This window comes from Mastacembelus armatus, chromosome 19 (genome assembly GCF_900324485.2).
Source record: "Mastacembelus armatus chromosome 19, fMasArm1.2, whole genome shotgun sequence".
NCBI classification, from domain to species: domain Eukaryota; kingdom Metazoa; phylum Chordata; class Actinopteri; order Synbranchiformes; family Mastacembelidae; genus Mastacembelus; species Mastacembelus armatus.
The window spans coordinates 16,498,425-16,519,055 of record NC_046651.1 but is presented as its reverse complement, the minus strand read 5'-3'; the positions used below and the strand labels follow the sequence as shown (position 1 = coordinate 16,519,055).

At 40.5% G+C, this 20,631-nt stretch overlaps 4 protein-coding genes across 11 annotated transcripts in view; 3 read left to right on the top strand and 1 right to left on the bottom strand.

Moving 5' to 3' along the window:
* Nucleotides 1–3,594, top strand: part of wnk4a (WNK lysine deficient protein kinase 4a) — a 34,211-nt gene extending 30,617 nt beyond the window's left edge. For 4 of the 6 annotated variants that reach the window (XM_026314926.2, XM_026314927.2, XM_026314929.2 and 1 more), the window contains 4 exons: nt 108–705; nt 1,228–1,441; nt 1,548–1,642; nt 1,752–3,594. In XM_026314926.2, the coding sequence (XP_026170711.1) occupies nt 108–705; nt 1,228–1,441; nt 1,548–1,642; nt 1,752–1,800 (956 nt within the window). In that variant the 3' untranslated portion in view covers nt 1,801–3,594. The remainder of the gene's footprint in view (nt 1–107; nt 706–1,227; nt 1,442–1,547; nt 1,643–1,751) is intronic. The other 2 variants (XM_026314930.2, XM_026314928.2) reach the window with 1 other exon arrangement.
* Nucleotides 3,595–4,657, bottom strand: coa3a (cytochrome C oxidase assembly factor 3a). Its single transcript, XM_026314932.2, has 2 exons — nt 4,407–4,657; nt 3,595–4,119 (listed from the first exon to the last, which is right to left on the bottom strand). Exons 1-2 carry the CDS (start codon nt 4,600–4,602, stop codon nt 4,016–4,018), a joined length of 300 nt encoding a protein of 99 aa, XP_026170717.1. The 5' UTR covers nt 4,603–4,657; the 3' UTR covers nt 3,595–4,015.
* A 131-nt stretch (nt 4,658–4,788) lies between these two features.
* cntd1 (cyclin N-terminal domain containing 1) lies at nt 4,789–9,282 on the top strand. Its single transcript, XM_026315922.1, has 7 exons — nt 4,789–5,108; nt 6,775–6,850; nt 6,942–7,113; nt 7,196–7,358; nt 7,510–7,654; nt 8,595–8,691; nt 8,907–9,282. The coding sequence occupies exons 1-7, from the start codon at nt 4,940–4,942 to the stop codon at nt 9,018–9,020; spliced, it is 936 nt and encodes a 311-aa protein (XP_026171707.1). The 5' UTR covers nt 4,789–4,939; the 3' UTR covers nt 9,021–9,282.
* Nucleotides 9,283–14,981: 5,699 nt separating this feature from the next.
* tanc2b (tetratricopeptide repeat, ankyrin repeat and coiled-coil containing 2b) overlaps nt 14,982–20,631 on the top strand; it is a 115,655-nt gene continuing 110,005 nt past the window's right edge. For all 3 annotated transcript variants that reach the window (XM_026314705.1, XM_026314703.1, XM_026314704.1), the window contains exon 1: nt 14,982–15,405. The gene's annotated coding sequence lies outside the window, so the exon portion shown is untranslated. The remainder of the gene's footprint in view (nt 15,406–20,631) is intronic.

Genomic DNA, 20,631 nt, shown 5'->3' with positions numbered 1-20,631 from the left:
ACTGGTTGTCACAGATATAAATTGGCTGTTCAGATGTTACAAGATCTTATTCATATTGTGTGTAGAATAGTATTTACATTGATTAACATGAATGTTCATACTTACAGGAGTACAGTCTGCACCAGTTACCGTTGGGCGATTCCAAGTGACGCCCAGTATGGACATCCCTGCACCGGCTGTGCCAGCAGGTACTGTACCTGCTGCAGCACAACCTGCCCACAGTGGCAACACCCCATCGGAGAGCAGCACAGAGGAACAGGGGGAGTCTGAGACCAGCCTGGGCACCTCCCTCACCATGTCCCCTCCTCATCCACATCCTCACAGAGGGTCATCAGGGGTCCTTCAGGAGGTTGACGGGCAGCCAGGATGGACTCAGAGCCAGGAGCAGCAGCAGCCAGATCAAGAAGAAGTGGGCGTGGGAAAGGAAGAGGTTGCAGGGGAACGACAGAGGACGAGGAAGAAGAGCCGGAAAAGGGCATGCAGCCTGAGCCTGATGGGAACATCTGTGGACAGCGGACTCTCAGTGATGGCAGCTGAGGTAGACGGAAGGCTGTGGGATGGAGCCACAGAAAGCCCACAGTACAGCAATGCCCTTCACCATTTATGGATGACGACTTACAACCGCAACACTCCATACCTCAGCAGCGATGACTCAGACAGTGACAATGAAGAAATGCTGGAAGAGCTTCAAGACCTCAGAGAGAAGTAAGTGGCACCACTGTTAATGAAAATACAGTTCTGTGCTGAACAGGTGCTATAGACAAAAAAACAGGCTTGTTTATATAAAAAAAAAGACAACAAAGGTGGTTTCTTCAGAAAACATTGGGGCATATGGGATTTAATATGAACAGGGTACTAGGGAGAAAAATTAGGAGCTTCACATGGACAAAGGCTTCTGTCATATGTGCTGAGACATACTGATGAATTTTGTAAAGCTGCAGAAAGTTATTAGCTAATACATCAGAGAGAAACAAAATCTTCACATTTGAGAGGCTGTGCAGAAAAAAATCAATTATCAAAATGATTGTAGAGAATTTTCTGTCAGTTGACAAATTGATTTTTTTAAGATTGAATTTTTCCAGCAGGAGAATTTTGACGCTATGGTCTAATAAAAAAAAAAAAAAAATCAGGTTAGTAATAACAAACAGGACAACAGTGTCCCTGTTTTTCCACTCAACAAAAAGAGCCTTTAAACACTCATGTTTGTTGCTTTGTGTCCCTAATCAGACATCTGACAGAGGTGCAGGCCCTGCAGGCTGCCCAGAAGAAGGAGATTGAGGAGCTGTATGAGAGGATGGGGAAGGTCCCTCCTCCAGGCATCGTCTCTCCTGCTGCCATGCTGTCCAGTCGCCAGCGCCGCTTGTCCAAGGGCAGCGGTTTCCCCTCATCCCGCCGAAACAGTCTGCAGCGCTTGGACATGTTGCCACTCCAGGGTAACAAAGTATACCCACCTTTCTGATTATTGGATCATTTGAGGTATTACTTAGCAGACATGTGACAATTGTATGCCTAAAGTTGTTAAGCTTGTACTGTGTTTGCTTTTGAAGGTATCATTAGGAGAAACTCACTTGGAGGCAGCAGCAGCAGCTCCCAGGACAAACCTAGCAAAGGGGTCACCTTTTCCACTGACATTAGTAGAATAGTGAGTGTTCACTGCATAAACACGCCTCATACTGTTCTTAACATTGTTTAACAGAACAAAAAGTGCATTGCTGTCACTTAATCGTTTTTTTCCCATCTGATCTTTCTAGTAAGAACCTTTCAGCCCCGCACGCTGTATATCTAGACTACCTCATCTGAAGCGTGACTGCAGGGGTCAAACCCACCCTGAAGGAGGATCACTTTAATCCTTTTCACTCGCACACCAACCTGCAAACTGCTTCCACCAGTGGTCACATGGTTCAGCCAGTGGTCATTTACCTCAGTTGTATAGAAACACAGGAACTGTAACATCCAGTTTTCAGCCCTTTGTCAGATGTGATGAATTTGCCGCAGATGAAGCACAGAAACCAACTGGTCTGGCTCATTGTTAAAAATGACAAGTTCATTTTTGCTATAAATCAATTGTCAGACCCAACGGTTTAGAAGAATCCAGCTTCAGTCCAGGCTGACACAGTACTCTGCAAAATGTCACATCAGTTTGTGTAAAATATTTTATATTAACGCAGTCAAGTGAAGGCAAAGTGCTGCAGGGCTGTGGCCTCGTGAGCTACAGCAGCACTTACCACAGCTTTGACCCAGAATAACGATAGTTGCTGCTTTTGTGCTTGTCTGATTCACTGCCGTTAATCAATCTGAGCACAGGAACGTGAACTAGTGAGGCTCTGACACTTTAAATCACAGTTGTCATAGACACATGACAACATTTAAGATAATCTCGCAACTTCATTGCTGTAGTTTGTCAATGTCTCAGCACCTACTGACTGCAGTGAATATGAATTTAGTAGTGCTCTGATTTCTGCCTTCCAGGGGCTGATGAGAGCAGTCTAGATGCACAGCTTGATTTACTCAAATATGTATGATGAAAACATTTAGTTGTAGTACATCTTTGATTTTTGTTTTAGTAATTTTTAGACCTGTAGGATGTTCTACATCCTGTAAACTTATTTTAGAGAAGATTGACACAATCCTGACATTTTCGGATGGAAGGAAGATGACTTTTCACATTCTACAGGGGTACAATAACGAAATATGTTAACACATACATATGAAATTGTTTAAGGCTTAAAAGTGTTAGTTCTAAATGTTTGCATGTGTGTTGAACAAAAGAGAAAATTTGAAAATGAAACCATTAAATGGGGTGAGGTATGGTTGAGTGTTTTCAAATACTCCAGCTGGTTTAAAATGGGGGGAAAAAAGGATTTCTTTACACTCATTAGATTTTACTACTGGCTCTCCTGTTGATTGTACATGTGTATATAGTCGAGTGCATCTATAGATCATGTTTACAAGTTGGGCATACTAAATATTTCAGCAACCTTATTCTTGCTCAAGCAAAAATGATATTTGTTGCTTGTTCCGTAGATCAAGCACCTCGTGCACTTTAGTTCTCATCAATTTAACACATTTGTGGATAAAACTGTGTGTAACTTGAGAAAGAGCCTGTTGTTTTCCATAAGGGAGGTAAAGGATAACCATATAACATATTGGATCACAGTAATAATATACCCTCCTACAGTTTTGAATAGTTTGAGTATATTGTGGGATATATAGAAACAAGTTCAAGCTGTGAATCTGTAACTATTGCCTTATAAAATATTCACAACACACTGAATTTCCTGGCAGTTGAACTCCTGTAAGATTCATAATATATTAAAAAAAAAAAGCTTAATTTCAAAATTTTGAATGTAAATATATAATTGTATTGCTTTCAGATGCTGCTGTCCTGCCATGCTGAATCTGTGCCTTTCCCTTACAATGTCTTATTTTATATTTTTACTCCAGATCTGGTGGTTAGATCAGACTCCTTATATCAAATTTTGACAAAAATAAATACAGTTGTAAATATCTCAGCTCTTTGGCCATCTTTACTGCTTTACCCGATGTCTTTTCCTTGCACCAAAGGTTACACAGACATACATATGTGAAAAAAAATCAAACACATTAGATGTTTATTTTACAAAACTTAATTTTCTCAACATAAATAATATGTTTTAACAGGCTGAATCATGTGATGTTGAGCAGTGTTTGGATTATTCCTCTCATGCTGTAGCTACATTACATGATCAGTGATGGAAACCTGTCAGGTAAGAGTTGGACTTAAAAGTTTGGGTTGCATGTAAGGCCATGTTGAGTTCAGTGGATTAGTTCTTTCCATTGACAGGCTGTCCTAATCAAAATCAGCAGCAGAGCCTCATATTTACCCTTAATCAAGACCAAAACCAGCCCAGTGCTGTCTGCAAAAACACCAGGCAGACACGGAAGCTGGTTCAGTGGCATCAGTGTCCACATGTGTCCCTTCCCAGTTAAGTGCAGGACAGACACAGTCCAACAACAGGTAGGCAGCACATCCATCTCAGTTGGCACCAGTCTTTGGTCCCTGCATTCTCACTCGCTTGGCCTCCTCATCTAGTTCATCCATGATCCGCTCCTGCGACACTGAGAAGAATGTGTAGCCGTCTCATGGGGAAGGAAGGGGTCAAGGCAAATACAAGGATACAAGAAACGTCACGTGAGAGTTATAAAAGCAGGCACATGGGTCAGGTGTGTGCCTGCGTTAGTCATAGCTGTCATGTTAGTATTCAACGAGTAAGAAACCGTCTGCCAGTGAAAGTGTTAAATTACAATCTACGCAGTTAAATTAGCTAATAAGCTGCGATAAACATGGTTCTTTCAATATCAGACTCAAACCTGGGGACCACAGATTAACGTTAGCATGCTAAGCTAAGTTCACCTTGGCAGGATACAAATCCCCAGAACCACCGCTCCTATGGCGAGTCCTGTCACGATATTCCGTGACCGTAGCTTCTGCGTTTTCTTCTTCCATTGTTCCAGCTCTGTTTGTCTGATGAAATGCATCTGTTCCTGGGAAAGACCCTCTTTAGCCGGGTCTATCCTGGTCGCAAAGGGAGCTGCGGACTCCTTCGGCGTCTTGTTGGCCATGTCTGCTATCCTGGAAGTTTGTACGCACAACTAAATTTCATATAATCTACTGAGTTGGTGCCGTTCACTGTGCATGTGAGTAGCCTATCATTATGTTGTGAGATCTGTGCTGTGCGACAGCCAAATGAGTCCCCGTGTCAGCTTTTGATTCCCACCTCAACCGACATTGGGGTGAAAAAACCGCGGCAGTGGCGCCATCTTTCGGAAACCATAACTTTAAATTTGCTTTATTTATTATCTTCTGTAAGCATTTGTTGACAAATACTACGAATTCCTAATCATAAATGTGATTATTCGCAGTTTTGAGCTTACACAAAGTAACCGTTAGTCCGCGTGAATGGCGAAAACTTTATTTTGTTCCCCGGGACAAAGTTTTAACGTTAAGTTTCAGGAGGTCTCTGTTGACCTACTCGCGGCTTTTCTTATTAATCTCAACAAAATGAACAAAGATAAACTAAACAGTTTGTCAAAATGTAGCGGAAACTTCAAAGATAAAAGACTGATGGGTAAGTAACGTCAACGTTATATTTGTAAATAACTTTATTGCTAACACACAAACATTTTAATTCTTCTATTAGACTAACCTGTCGAGTGGAATAACTATATACGATATATTTATACATCTGACATGATGTAATTTGAATTATTTAACTACAGGGTTAATTTTGGTCGTTTGGTCGCCAAATGCCACTTTTAGTTTGGTTCACATTCAAAACTTTTATTTTGAAAAACATCGCAGGTAGGTAAGTCCCTGTAGGACACCCAGGTAAATCATCTATAGTATTATCTGTAATTGCCGTGTTTTCCCGTCACGCACATCTTTACAAATAACTGAATACCTCCTCATTGCTGAGTAGATTTGTCTGAATTCACGATTTTACAGCTGTGTTGTCTGAAACTGCACTTAATTGCTACAGTCATCTCAACTAAAGCTACTGGATTTTCTTTTTTTTTTTACGGTAACTTTGAATCATAATCTGACACAATATGTTCTAGGGTGCTAGTCATATATTTGCCTGTTTTATATACAGAGTAAGCTATTATCAGCAGATGTATTTCTAAGCTGTAATTCTTTCATCTGTGGTGCAGACTTTCTTATTCTGCAGTTGCTCAAATAGTTTTGTCAGCAGGTGGGAGTGACTGAGCTGCGCACTAGGATCTGTGAAAGACACATTAAGCCTCCCTGCACCCTGTCATCACTTTGAAGTCCTTCATACACCAGGGATTGTGAGCCCTGTCATTAAAGAGGCCAGATCTCAAAAGGAACTGCTCAAGGTAGCAGAGTCTCTGAGCTGCCAGCACCTCAGCAGGCAAACCCTGACTGTGGAAAGGAACAGATGGAGAACTCTGTTAATGACTTCTAATGGACATCCATATGTTTCCTTGTAGTTCACATAACAGCTAAAATACATTTGATTTAAATACACTCATGGGGATAGCTGTGCTTGGGGTTATGTCTGTCTCTTTAAAGTGGTACTACTGGTTTGCTAAAGTAACCTGCTATTGTCAAAGATTGGAGACTTCCAGATAAATACTTTAGTGTCTTTGAACAGAAAAACTAGGCAGTCACGATGCATTTTTATGTCAGTGTCTGGCTGGTGGGTGGTGTGGAGAACCCAGCATGGTTCTGATTCAGGGCTACATGCTTTAATTGCACAGCTCTAAGCTGTCATTCCACATAAAATAAGGATTAAGAAATGAGAATCAGGATTTCAAATATTTTTTTACTATTATGATTCCACTATTATTTCTCAACTCTGTTAAGCCATCCATGTTTTGTTTTGTACGAGAGGACAATTTGTAAATTATAAATTGATCAACAATGCTAGATATTTATACTTTTTCATTTCCAGTGTTATGTTTACTAAGCATTGCAGCAAAGAGCTCATAAACGACAGTGAATAATCAATAGTACTTGGAGAGTTGCGGCTCAGATTTCTTTTTATTGATTACATTTCATAGAACTGAATCAGATCTCTCCCTGTGTCACCCAGACGTATTTACTGCCTACGTTTTGATGCATGCATGATATTGCCTTACAGATTCCTTTCTGCAAATGTATTTTGTGGATTCTCATTCTGATCTGTCAACTATTGTCCAACATGCTGCACCTTTTTTGGTTTTATTCTCTGCTTTTGCTAACACCCTACATCCACCTGTGGTGTTACTTAGAGTACATTTTCCTGATGACTAAAGAACTGAGGCTCGATCCATTGACTGGATACCATGCCACTGAATTACTTCAAAGGTAAGAAGCGGCAGCATGTTTGCTTTTCCTTGCCATACCCAACATGATGTTGATTTAGCCATGCCTTTATGTGAACAACTGCCTCCCCCAGATTCATGGTCAAGCACCTTACAGATTTGCTCACCACACCCACACCTCAAGGTGCAGCTTCTGATCAGCCAAGAAGTTATGAGGATGCTATTTTTGACAAAATCAAGGAGAAATTCCCCCTCATCATATTCTCGTGTGTACAACTTGCAAGCAAATTGTCTTTACACAGTCGTGTAAGTCCTGACATATCCACCATTAATAGTTTGTTTCCCTGTGATTAAAACTAACATTATAATTTTTTCAAACAATTTTTAGATAATCAACAACAATACTGCTGTGCACTTTCTACAATCAGTCGGCCACAGTGTTTCCAAGCCGATTCTTTTGGAATCAGAGCTGATGATCCTAAAGGGGCTTGAATTCAGACTAAATGTCCCAAATCCTCTGACATATGTGGAAAGTCTTCTGGAGGTGCTTGGTAAGATATCAAATACAGAGCAGTCTAGGTCAATTGTTACAATTAAAAAAAAGTTAGGAAATTTTAATGGAAAGGGCTTTGTGAAGACCATATATATTTATATTATATATATATATACATACATATGTACATATGTACATTTATTTTGTAGGACACAATGAGCCATCCATCCCTGTGGAGCACCTGTATGATCTGTGCCACCAGGTTCTCCAGTTTGTCAGCCTACAGAGGACTTCTATCTATGATACCTTGTTGAAGGCTGCCACTCAGTGTGGCAGTCCATCCAGAGAACAGAGGTATTACATCTTTACGTATTCAGGGGGGACAGGGCATGCTGCTGGAGTGGCAGTTGAGTAGATTCCAAGAGAAATGTTTTTTTTTAATTGTTGTAGTTTTGTATTGTACTGCAAAGTTTCTGCTGACTTGTCTCCCTGCAACACATTTAAATCAAGAGTTATTTGATTATGACTGAGTACAGCTTAATACTGTTATGGCTATTGTCAGTTTTAACAAATTCTTTGGCCATTTGAGAACAGGTAGGCTGTGAACACATTGACATATTTGCATTGACTTGTTAGCAAACAGTTGTCCATTTACACATGCAGCAGGCGTGGATCAGAAAGTTGTGTTTCTGGTTACCTGGCAAATTAAGTCCAATATTTGCTCTGTTTTTGGTTTCCACCAACCTCTAAGGAAAATAACTGGCTCCTTAGTTGATAAATGCTCACCTGCGTGCGCTCGCTTGTTGATCTGCTGGTTAGGGGGTATATAGTGTACAGTGGATTTTTATAACCTTTTTATTCTAAGAAACAAAAACAAACATGGAGGCCATACAACCAAAATGAAGGTAGCAGCTGAAATCAGTTTAAAGCTGTTAGGTCAGTATTAAGGTACAGCAGGTCATGGTTAGAGAATACTGTTAGTCAGCAGATTTATGATAGCATGGGCAGCACTCACTGCAGGGCTCAATAATAGGTCAAACCATCATTTATCATAAACACTAGGCTTCCACAGAAATGGTCACTCAGGTTTTGGTACAGTACATTTAACTGTGCATTGGAATTTGTCAGGCTGACAGATGTCGTAAAAAGTCAGTGGGACTGAGGGCAATAGCAGATTCTAATGATTGTTGTCTGTGGGTCATCACTACAGGCTTTCACATTACATAGTCATTTCATCTATTGTTGTATTGGTTATAGCTGCTTTAACAGTGCGTCACCTCTTTTTAAAAACCAGAGACAACTTTGTGACAGTGACCGAAGACTACATGCTGCTTGGTGTTGGTGTCATCGCTGTGGCGACTTTCATCCTCCATGTCAAAAAATGGGAACAGGTGAAACACTACACAATTATGAAGTCATTATTTAATCTATTACTGCGTGGCATATAAAGTAGTACAGTATTTACAGTAGTGTCTATAATATTAAGTGATATGAAAAAATAAGCCATCAACTTTATTTACACGTTGCAATATACATCAAATGTTACAAATATATTCCATAGAGATAGTTTTTCTTTAGACTGACCAGTCCTCTACATGCTTCGCAGGTTGTGGGAGAGCTGAGCCACATCACAGGAATTTCAAGTAGGAGCATCAGTGATTTCACTCATGTGACATTGATGCATATTGTTAAAAGCAGTTTTTCTTCAACTCCAGCTTGAATCTAAATACCACTAACCCACTGAACACTGCTTTATACTGTCACTGTTTATGGACGAGTTTGTTTTCCATTTGTAGATGTTGAGGCACAACACGTACTACACACCTAAATAAAACATTTAGCATGTTAAAAATGGGAGAATGACTTAAAATATATAGATTTTTAAGCTAAATTAATATTGTTGTTTCAGTTGAGAAAATATGCTTCAAATGTTAATTGGTCAGTAAAGATTTTGTAAACAGCTTCATCACAGCAGTTAACCTGACACTGTACCAAATATGGAAGCTTGGAAAATATAATAAATACTGTGCTAATCAATAACACAATGTCAGTATACACTATACTGTATATAATATACTGTGACATTAAAGTGTTCACTTACATTAGATACTGGGCTGGGCAGGGCAGATGTCAAGTGAGTGTTACCTAATGTAAGATGTTCCTCCTCTCTTTGAGCCATTATAGTCTTGTTGTTATTAGCTAAGGATGCAGCTGATGCTGCTACAGAGGTATGATCAAACCACAACTGTGCATAATGTGCAGTGATTTATGAAATGATTAAATAAAACAGCCATTTATAGTCACCCTTGAGGCTGGGACAGAGATAAATGTCACCAGAGTTGAAAGTAAAGCTCTTGCAAGCAATGATAGAAAGTTCACTGCTACTTCTTCATGGAGCTGATACAGTTAACTGAATCATCTTCCTACAACCAGCTGGGAGTGCAGTCATAATTATCAAAGCAAAATAACATAGTAGGCTAAGTAATGTAAATGCTGCCTGTGTTTATTGTTGCTCCTGGTGATTTATTATGTAATAATAATCCAGGTCAAATGCATCTGGGTCCAGTGTTAACCTCCCCATGCAAAGTTCACATCTACTGACGTCAAAGAGTCTTGACCCTGGAAAGAGACAGCTTGTAAACATACAAACAGGTGATCACTGAATATTCTAAATAAGTTGCTATTTTGCAGTCAGTTTCATTAGGATTTCATTTTTCTTGGTCAACATAACAGTATCTGGCTGCTTTGCTAATGATTTAAACTAATGTCAAAATTAATGTTTTCACGTTTTCACCCCATTCTCTTCACTTTCCAACTGACCTGACTGGATTCTTTTTTGGATCCATTTTTTCAGACAGTTGAGGTGAACGAACTGCAGACTTCCTGAACACAGGCAGGGTGTTAGCAGAGGGTTGGTTTGGGAACAGTCACCACAGTGGCAGATCCGACACTGGTCTGCAGTAGATAACTCGTCTGATATCCTACAGATTTTAGGAGGTAGTTATATTTCACATCTGACCTCTTAAGATTTTATACCCAATACACACTTCTAATTAGGATCCTCTTTTTAATAACTTTTAATTTAAATGATTCATAATTTCAAGGGAGATTTATGACTTCCTGGACAAATTAGCTTTAAAATGAAACTGTTTAATTAGATTCTCAGATTCTGTTAATAGCTGTTACGTGCATTATTTTATCGCAGATTAAAAATCCTGCCGATAACCACATGTGTTAATAAATAATCATATGACCACCTTTGTGTGGGTCTGCATGCAATCTCTTTGTTGCTGTCATTTAAAGAGTGGGGGTCCTGGGGAGCAGTAGCACCGCTCTGGGTGACTTGACTTTCTTGATTGTCTAGCTCTTTGCTTTCACTGTCAAAATCATCCAGATCATCTAGCTGTCCAGAGGTTCTCCCAGGACTCCAGGCCTTATGAGAAGACTGCACTGGGTCAGTGTTACTGGTTCTGTTCTGAACAGAACCCCCCTCCAGAACAGATTGCCTCTGAGAGAAGCTATTGCTGGGTGAAGAGGCCAGTGTTGTTTGTGATCTTTGCCAGCTGCTCTGTAGCTTAGGGAGATATTGGACTGAACACCAAATGCAAGCCAAAATGTCCCTATTTCGCCTGTTAGAGAAAGACAGTGGTGCCAGATGAGGTAGACTTGATTGTCCCAGGATGGGAGTGATACTGTATTCGTCACTATGAACCGATTCTCCACTTTAAAATTGACGATGTGCTTAGCAATGGCCTGAAGGCCTGCAGTCCACTAAGGCTATGAGTGCTGTGGGAGAGGCTGGTGGAGGCTGAGCTTGGTGGCATAAAGGTGATCAAGTCTATGTCTGTATTTTTGTCCCCCCTGGTGGGTAACACGTCAACATTCTCCTCCACTTCAGACTCACTGGACACAGTATGAATTGTGGGTATGATACCCTCAGTGTTTGTTTTGCAAAAAAGGTGTTTCATCTTGTTCTTTCTCTTCAGGATGTTTTCACTTTGTGTTTGTTCGCTTGCTTCCCCATGGGTGTATCCTTCCATACCACAGGCGTCCTTGTTGAGATACTGCACAGTGCATAGATTGTTTCCTTTGAAGAGGTGATGCAGAAAAGCTGTGTTCCAAACAAAATCAACCAAACTGACTAGCAACAAAACAGCCAAAAAATAAGAATGAATGAATGAAATAGAAAACACTGGGTAGAAGGAAACCTGTCCAGCTGCAAAACATATTTTAGAAAACTTACATCTGGATGCTGGGGGGCTAGTCTTTACCCTGTGGAGAGTCTTTGCAGGCTCTGCAGGGGTTGTCCAGACCCCATATGAAGCACTTTTCCCAGAGCTGCAGTAGGGGGACTGCAGGTGGTAAGCAAAGAGGTTTTGGAGTGTAAGACTGTCTGGGAAAGCTGCATTACTTGATAAGGGCATTTAGATGCTGCTAGTATAATTGTTTTATATGGTTAAATGCTGTATTTTCCACAGCTAAAGTGAATTTCAATTTTAATATTGTGTACATTCTCAATGCGGTGTATTTACCTTTGAGAGTGCCTTTACAGCAGACATGGACTTCAAGAAAGTCACAAAATTCTCCATGACATGAATCTCTTGTTTCACCTCTATATCTACCCTCTCTCAATCACACCTCTGATCCAGACTCTGACAAAAAAAAAATTCAGAAGAGGACTTGGCACAGAGGATGGTGTTTACATTGTACCTCAGTATATTTAGTATTACTGAGATTTTCGACACCCTGTTGTTCGCAATTTTGTGGTACAAACCCGAAACACAGAGCAACTCACAGTGTCTGGGACATAATTACAACATAGCAGATGGCAGCTAGCCAGTGTGAAAGAACATTCACAGGCTCAGTTATCATCAGGTGTGAAATAATCCTGGAGAAAGCAAGAGGTGTAACACCTGTCTCCGCAGTCAGGTGTAGTGATGGTGGGTGGTACACTTGCCAAGGTCAAGTTACAACCTCACACATGCAGGATTATCCACAAGTTATTTTGTGAGGAAATGCCATTTTTATTTCCATTTTATATGTAGTGTTAAACATTTGAACAGTAAAAACAAAAAGCACAGGGCCAGATTGAATTTCAAATGTTTTCTAAAGAGCAGTGGATTTAATTGTACAATATTTGCTCAATTTAAAAAAATGCAAAAATAGTAAAACATTGTGAGATGGATGAACACACATGTTTCTTTATATTAATATGAGACACTGTTAAACAGCAGGATAACCTCGCTGACTCACGCTTTAGGCGGATCCAGTTGAAAGAAAGATGAAGGCAGTTTCACGATGTTGTGAAGATGATAAACATCTCCGCCATGCTTTTGTCCAAACGACGCGTTTCCATGGAGATTCCGTGGCTCTACGTGCGTGTACGTAAACCGACGCTTCCTCACGTAAACATTTAATTTAAAATAAATATTTTTCTGATGGACTTTTTTGTTTGTAGGTTTCGAAAAGATACATTTGGTGGTAAATGCAGTGTGTTATGACTATTTTATATATGAACTGATCAGCTCGTTAGTGAACCTGTCCGTCTCTCCCTAGCAACTGTTGCTATGCTATGCTATGCTAAAGCCAATCACTATTTATTAAAATTTACAGCTGCAGATTTATGTTATGTTGTATTTTTTTACTCAAATAGTTTGAGAAGCTGTTGATATGGAGGCACAACTTAAAATATTATTAATGTAAATGTAAAATATTGATGGTAAGGACTGTTCTTAAGATGAGAAGTTCCCATTCTCTTGTTAGAATACACTCTATTGCGTCAATGTGCCATGTCAAAATGAAATGTTTTGGTAGTAACATGGCTGTGTTATATTCCAGAATAATGCAGGTATAGAAGTTGGTAAAACAGTCCAATAGATGGGTCTCTAATGAATTAAGGACCTTGATTAAGAGACAAGTGTCTTTTTTTGCACATTCTAATATTGTTCACATTTGAAAATCACATGAAACAAATAACAGAGACTTTTGTTGACTCAAAGATTCCTACTGCCGTCATTGATGTGTCAGAGAAGCTAGATCTGCAGTGTTAACAGAAACTCAGGCCAGACTTCAGTGAGTCACTCTCCTACATCTTTGGCTCCCCATGACTGCTGATCTCCTCACAATCTTGTTTTAGCCCCTATTAATCTCACCTCCCCTTTGCAGTGTGTCAAAGAACAAGTGGGCTGCACACTCACTTTTACTTTTTTTCTTTATATTCAGACAGATGGAAAGTACAAGGGATGACAGAGATAGAGAAGGCTCTGGCAGGATTTGATTCAGTGCCAGTGGAAGCATATGTGTTTCCAGAGGTGGAGGTGGGGGGTTAACCACTCAGCTATCTGTGACCACCTCATCCATCAAACCCACTGACACACATACCTACTGTGTCGGGGCCCTGCACTAAAGCCAGTTTCCAGGGCCTCCCCCAGGTATTTCTCATTACCATTTACAGAGACGGAGCATTTTAAAGTACAGATATGTCCTTTGCCAGGTTTGGCATATCTGCCAACTGAAGCATATATTTAGTTTTTTCTCTTACAACCTGAGATAAATAATGAGGGCCTGTTTAAATACGGTAGGCAACCTTTTGGACTGGTTAAAGGTGATTACAGATTAAAAGTCTGACCTTAATAAAACCATACAGGAGCACTGAAGACAAAAATATGTGTGCACATATATTTTGATGTATACAACAAAATTACCAAAGACTGTAAAAGGAGCTAATGTTTCAGTGGAAAACAGCAGATTTGTTCGTGCTGCTACTCTATCAGATATTCAACCCATGCAAAAGGACAAAGGTCATAAAAACCGTAGGTTCACTAGATACTTATGCAGTTTCTCCTAGAAAGTATGCAAATCAGATATGTACAAAAGAGGCGCCTATATGGAAGAAGCAGAAGCAACTGAAATTACAGCTTTTACTTAGTTCATGTCTAAATGCTGGTGATGAATAAGATAAAATGAAGATGCCAGATAAGCGTATCATCACTCACCTAATAATTGGAACTCAATGTGGTGGTCATATGTAAAGAAATATGTGTATGTAATATATCATATGTGTGTGTGTGTGTGTGTGTGTGTGTGTGTGTGTGTGTGTGTGTGTGTGTGTGTGTGTGTGTGTGTGTGTGTGTGTGTGTGTGTGTGTGTGTGTGTGTGTGTGTGGCAATATAGCATCCCTGACAGTAATTCTGGCTGATAGGCCTGTAATTGAGAGGGAGTTCAGGATAATGTCTGAAACTCCAACCTTTTCTTCATTTACCATTTCAAATGTCAGATGTCATGGTCTGGGGGGGATCAGTTGATTGGCATCGACCTTGTTTCTCGTGAATAATTATGAATGATTTAGGAATTAGTGCCTCCTTTCCTCATAAATAATTCATTAGGCCTACCTCCCACCCCGCGCTGTGTTTGTGCCCGTGCTCCATTTACTCGCCTGGGATTTCAGCTGCGTCAAATGTGAATAAATGAAAAAAATGAACCCAGGTAATATGGCGGCGATAGAAGTAAAAAATCGTATAAATGCAAAGGATTTGGTTTTGTTCGTGTATATAATGAGTGCTTCATTCCAGGTGTTGTAAACCCTGCATTTGTTAACGATTTTATTTTGAAAAACAGCACCGGAAGGGTTATATTTGATCATTTTAGGTGACTTGACCCAGAGATAGGGGGGTCAGCGCTCCATGTTGCGGAGCTGCGTGGCATTGGGCACCGACTTGCTCTGACTGCACCACGCATTCATGTCGTGAGTGCCGCCGACACTTGGCACGTTCAGGGACAAGCAGCCGTCAGTCCGGGCACTGCTACCTGCTGCACACCGAGCTTCCTCCGCGGACACCCATTGGTGTTGCTACTGTGTCCGTCACCTGCATTTGGACCGAGTACAGTCACTTTGATCGGTGTAGTTATTTTCAGAGCCACTCGCTGAGAGCTATTTCGGACCGACTGGGAACGTGCAGCCTGGTCGCGTAATTTGGACCGCGGAGGCGCACGGAGCGCTGCAGCAGACGCGGTGCCGGAGCAGCAGCAGCAGCAGCAGCAGAAGCAGAAGAGCAGGCGCGGATGTGATGCCAAAGCTGGCCACAAAAACAAAGCTTCAAGTCAAGGTAATCCGTCTTTCGTTTGTTTATCAACTTCTGCTGTTTCTCGGCTCTGCCTCTTTGAAATGTGAAGTTTATTTGATTTTATCTTTAATAATATATGAGTCAGGCTCCTGCAGCAGCCAATCTATAGCCTATATATCTACCTGTATCAAATCTAGATCTTAGCTCATGATGTAGGCAAGGTCCAGTCAGTCAGTTTAGTAAGTAAACACCCCCAGCAGTGTTTAATGAGACAGAGCTTCCTTTGTACATGTGAAATGCGTGTTTATGGCGTGCTCATTGCTGAACCGAGCAACACGTTGTGTGTTTTCTGTCCTCTTATTTGCTTTATTTGTGGTTGGACACATAAATATCTCACAAATGAGAAGGACTCAGCCTCCCACTGAGTTTGTGGATGGTTTTAAAATAGAGGCCTTGCTGTCTCTAACTGGGTGAATGCACAGTAGGGATATTATGGACTCATTTGTACACAAATATACAGTTGCCATATGGTGAACATGCTGTTTGTTGCACATAAGAGATAGTTATCCACTGTGAGTAGCCTATATTCAACATATACCATGTCCAGGTAGAAGGGGGCTGCCCACCCAGACAACAAGCTGTCCACAAAGTGAAGTGGTTCACATGGAAGAAGCTGTTCTTACATGTTCAGCGGCTTCAGGCCAGCACCTACCTCACCCTGCACAGCCTATTATCTGACATCTGGTCCTTCTCGACAGGGACTTATGTGGTAATAATATGTTTCAACAAAGGCTGTTAATCTGTGTAATGCCTGTTGTTTAGAAGGGGAAAACACTTATTTCCCTATGATCACCATTCAACGCTTTGTACGATGGAAACTAAGTCCGCTTTGGATGCGGAGTGATATGAGATGTGGAAGCCGTGGCAGCTGTCTTACATGTTTTATGCTACTCATTTATATGGTTAGGATTTAACATAATGTAGATTTGAATAATGGAAAAATGTCATTTTTAGGGCGTAGTTTACACTCAGTCTAACAATTGCAAGCTATGCCACTATGGCATCTAGAGAACTGCTGTGATAAAGCGTTTATTGGGAAAATAGGTCTGCAGACTGGTAAGATTTGGGTTCCAGAACTCATGGTTTTTGTATGAGGCGTGAGATGACTGCTTTCTCGCTGTACTTTTTTTATTCAAGTTCTTGGTTGTCAGCTCGGCTTGGCGCAGATAAAAGACAGTCATCCTCAAAGTCTTCTCTCATCACATCAATGATATGCACTAGTTTTGCTGCTCTCTTGCTACCCCACTCCTGACACACATCTGTAGGTTCACAGCATGGAGGTTTTCCATTATGAGATCATGATGTTTTTCTTTTTCAGGGGACCAGCGCTAAACTTTTTCTTTCATTGCTTATCTCTCTCTGCTCAAGGGGGCTTTTTTTCCACAGCCTGAGCCAACACAGTCCCTCCTGTCACACTCACTGGCAGGCCAAAGGTTAAAGCAGAAAGACTTTGCTGCAGCAAAGGGGGCAAAGGATTTCTCAGAAACTTAAGTTGACAAGTTCAGTTTTTACTTAAGAAAACATCAGTATAAATAAAATGTGCCTCAAATCTTTAAATCACAAATAGCATTAAATTAGATGCTTTAAATTCAATATATCAGCAAACCCTATAACTGTTGTTCAGTTGTTTGTTTGTTTGTTTGTTCAGTTCATAGCAGTCAGTTTCAGCAAGTGACATATTTATGTTCAACTGCAAAGCTCCTGCTGCTGTGGTAATTATGACAGGAACCATGGGAGCCTGTGCTTTGTTTCCTGTTTCCAATCGACAGCTAGTGTTATTTTTTTTTAAGCAGGACTACGACCTTGACTAAGTGTCTTTATGTGTAAATCTGGCCAAAGTTGTCACATCATAAACAGCTTTATTATTTCACAGGGTAGGTACAAATCACATATTTTGTCATTTTATTTGGAGGACCTGCTGCTGCAGCAGATTATCTATTGTAGAAGACACAGGTTTCTCCGTTTTTTCACTGACAACAATCTAAATAGATCATAATGTAATGCAGCCACGGGTCATTTTATACAAGAGGTAAAGAGGTTTCTTGATCATAAAACCATTTGTTTTCGAACGGCTATCATTCTTTTCAGCTTCTCCCGCTGATAAAACGTTCACGCACATTTTTATTCAGCTGGTCGTTAAAAGTCGTCTTTGTAAATGTAGAAAACCATCGATTGAATCAGGAGGCAGGCTGAGTGAATGTTTCTATGTCATAAAATAACATAGACTGTACCGAGAATTGCATATTATTGTTCAAGTGTCACAAACAAGTTGATTATAGACAAACATATCTGACACTGCACCTGGTATCTTTTAAAGTGGTTGGCTTCATTAAGAGACGTCTAACTGCACGAATGTTTGACTGCTCCTTCAGATATGAAAGGTTCGCTGCTCCATGAGGTAAAATGGCATTTTCAGTGGACATTCATGTCTAAGCCAGACTGCACTGGGGGTCGCTCTCTGAATATTATCAGCTCTGAAAATATGAGATTGTTTCCTGTGCAGGGAATAAAGGTGTCATCCTCAGGGATGTTCTGATTCATTTCCCTGAGCACTGAGGCAAACAGCACCTTTTTATGCTGTTTTAATCAGGAAGTGCAGTTAAGGAAACAGCAAAGCTTATTGAAAAATGCTAGGCTTTTCAGATTTGTCTGTACATGTACTTGTACGCGTGTACTGCAGTATGAACAGCATAATCATCATTTTAGAAAAAATGCAGTGTAAAGGGAAATAAAATTGATATTTTGAACATAATTTATTTCCTTCTTGGTCAGTAATTCAGACCAAGGCAGTCGTATTAGAAATGCTGTTTGTGTAAACATTCAGTGACGGACAACAGAGTAAGACACAGTTGCACATGTTTCTATAGGAGGATGAAATAAAAATAGAATTAAAATGTCGAATTATAAATGCGGATCATGGGGGTTTTGTTAAAGAGAGGTGTTACCAGAAATTCAGCTATTTCAGAGAAACACCGGCAGCAGTTTTAACATGTGGAGAAATCCATGAATAAAAATATTCCTTGTAGCCTGTAAAACACTGAAATTGCTTCATTTGGAACAAACGACGGTGCACTGAACTCCTTTAATGAGGGACAGATTCTCCCCAGGCATGTCCCTGGTTTTTGGTGTGGCCCTTTGATTATGCAATAATGATGCAGAAAAGGCATCTTCTTAGCACTTCATTCTTCCTTGTTAGCGAACAGACACGGATGCCGGGATGTGTCATCTTGTTCTTTCGGCTCCTGTGGAATAACGCTGTGGTTAGCTGTAGCTATCCCTTTGTCTCCTTGCCTTCTGTGCTGTGGGAGTCAGTGATATTCACTGGGCTCTGACGGGTACGTTTTCACTCTGTGTCTCACCGACTTGTTCAACGGAGCCTTTGACTAAATGAAGATTTTGAAGTTTGTATGAAGCAGCTGCAGCTCAGACAACTGAGGTTGTTGTGGGGTACGATTTGTCACAAATACCACTTCATATATCTTTCTGTGGCTTTGTCACTGCAGAAGTGTGCTTTCAACCACACCACAACAACAGCGCAGCAGTATTTCAGATATCTGTCTTTCGTATGGGAAAAGTCTGATTTCCAAAAAGCCCAAACAGAATAGTTTTGAAGAAAGGTGCTGGTGAGCCTGTTTTGTATTTCTTGTACATGTTTTTGCCTGTTTGTCTTCAAAGGAGTTGGATATACACCTTAAAACAGACTCCAGCAGCTCAACTAAAAATACAGCGCAGGATCAAAGTGCTTTAGTGTTTTTGTCTGCTGTATACAAGGCAGGCTATTATGATATGCAGCCCTAGTTACGGTTTCATAAAAATAAATAGGAGCACTTCATCAGTCTATTAGAACTTGAGGTTTTGTGTTTTTTGTCTGCCTGCTTTTCACAGCATTGTATTTTGTGTATCTGACAGCAGCATGTGTTCAGTTGCTATGAATTGTTGTTCACACATCATTATAGTAGTGCGGTAACTATTTATGTGTCCCAGAAGAGAAGGTGTGTAATAAGATCTGCAGTTTTAAATCAGGATAGATAAAGTGCTGATGGCTGTTCTGTGGAGAATGCACTGTATAGTCAGATATTTCTTTTCTGCTTCTCTTTTTTTTTTATATGCATCTCCAGATGTAAAGCCACATCTGGTTTATGAAGAATACAAGCCCCTCATGTTTTTTTTAAATCATTAGCATGAACAGATAACCTTATGTATGGGTCATGGTCTGCTGTGCTGTGTGTGAAACATCAGGAATAACAAGACTTCTACTTCTCTTCTTCAGTTCTAATCATCATCATCACCATAATCAGAAGTGATTTGCTGACACTGTGTTTTGGGTTTGCACTGTAAACACTAAAAAGGGGCTTTAAAAACAGTGGAAAGCCACTTGGTGTAAATAGAGTGCAGCTGCTGACTCAAGTGCTATAAGTGGTGTTTTGTTGTTTTGGCATTTGTGTGGATGTAGAAAATTAGCCATAGCCAAATAATGCCAGAAAGATGCTGACATGTAAGATCACGTTCCCACTGATGTATTTGTGAGCACATAGCCTGAGACCAGAAGCTTGTCCTGCCTACACCTGGGCCGTGTGGGAAGTCATCTCTTGCCATTTCCCCATAGTTTGCACTGATATATTTTATATTGGCAGTTACTGCTGTGACTTGAGCTTCCTGCTGCATTGCAGCTTTAATTAAATCAAGTTAATCACTTTTGTCTAGACAGGCAGAAGTGTTACATGCATTCCTTTATATGTGCTACTGCTCAAATTACATGACATTACCTGATTCTGCCAAGATGGCTGGCCTGTTAGATAACAAAGCTCGACTGTGTGGCTGTATCCAATCAGTCTGCCACTCAAACCTTCCTCCTGGGAACCAAAGATCTCTGTTAGCCTATTAGGCAGCTGCTTGAGCTGGCCACAGCTGCTGATGGCAGATGAATGGCAGAGTATTTATCAGGCTTGAAAGCTGTCTCATATCAGGAACAACAGCTACAATCTTTAGTTGTTAGGAGCAACCCTAACCTCTTTTACCCCCTATCCATCAGTTTTTATGTTGAAAGTGCAGTTTTACACTCATTAGGTTGTTTCTTTAGTCTGTCTCCTCCTGTGAACACCAACATCATCATCTTCCTACTGTTGTAGTCGTCCTCCCTGTTCTTCTCACTCAACATCTGGTGTCACTATTAGCAGCTTATCAGCGACTTTGCCGTGTTAAAAGCTG

Excerpts from the sequence above, each read along its gene's own strand:
- coa3a (XM_026314932.2), bottom strand. The coding sequence starts at position 4,602 with ATGGCCAACAAGACGCCGAAGGAGTCCGCAGCTCCCTTTGCGACCAGG. Across the intron at positions 4,120-4,406 it reads AGCGGTGGTTCTGGGGATTT|ACGGCTACACATTCTTCTCA; the intron begins GTATCCTGCCAA and ends CTTCCCCATGAG.
- cntd1 (XM_026315922.1), top strand. The coding sequence starts at position 4,940 with ATGGCGAAAACTTTATTTTGTTCCCCGGGACAAAGTTTTAACGTTAAG. Across the intron at positions 5,109-6,774 it reads CAAAGATAAAAGACTGATGG|AGTACATTTTCCTGATGACT; the intron begins GTAAGTAACGTC and ends GGTGTTACTTAG. Across the intron at positions 7,114-7,195 it reads AATTGTCTTTACACAGTCGT|ATAATCAACAACAATACTGC; the intron begins GTAAGTCCTGAC and ends AACAATTTTTAG.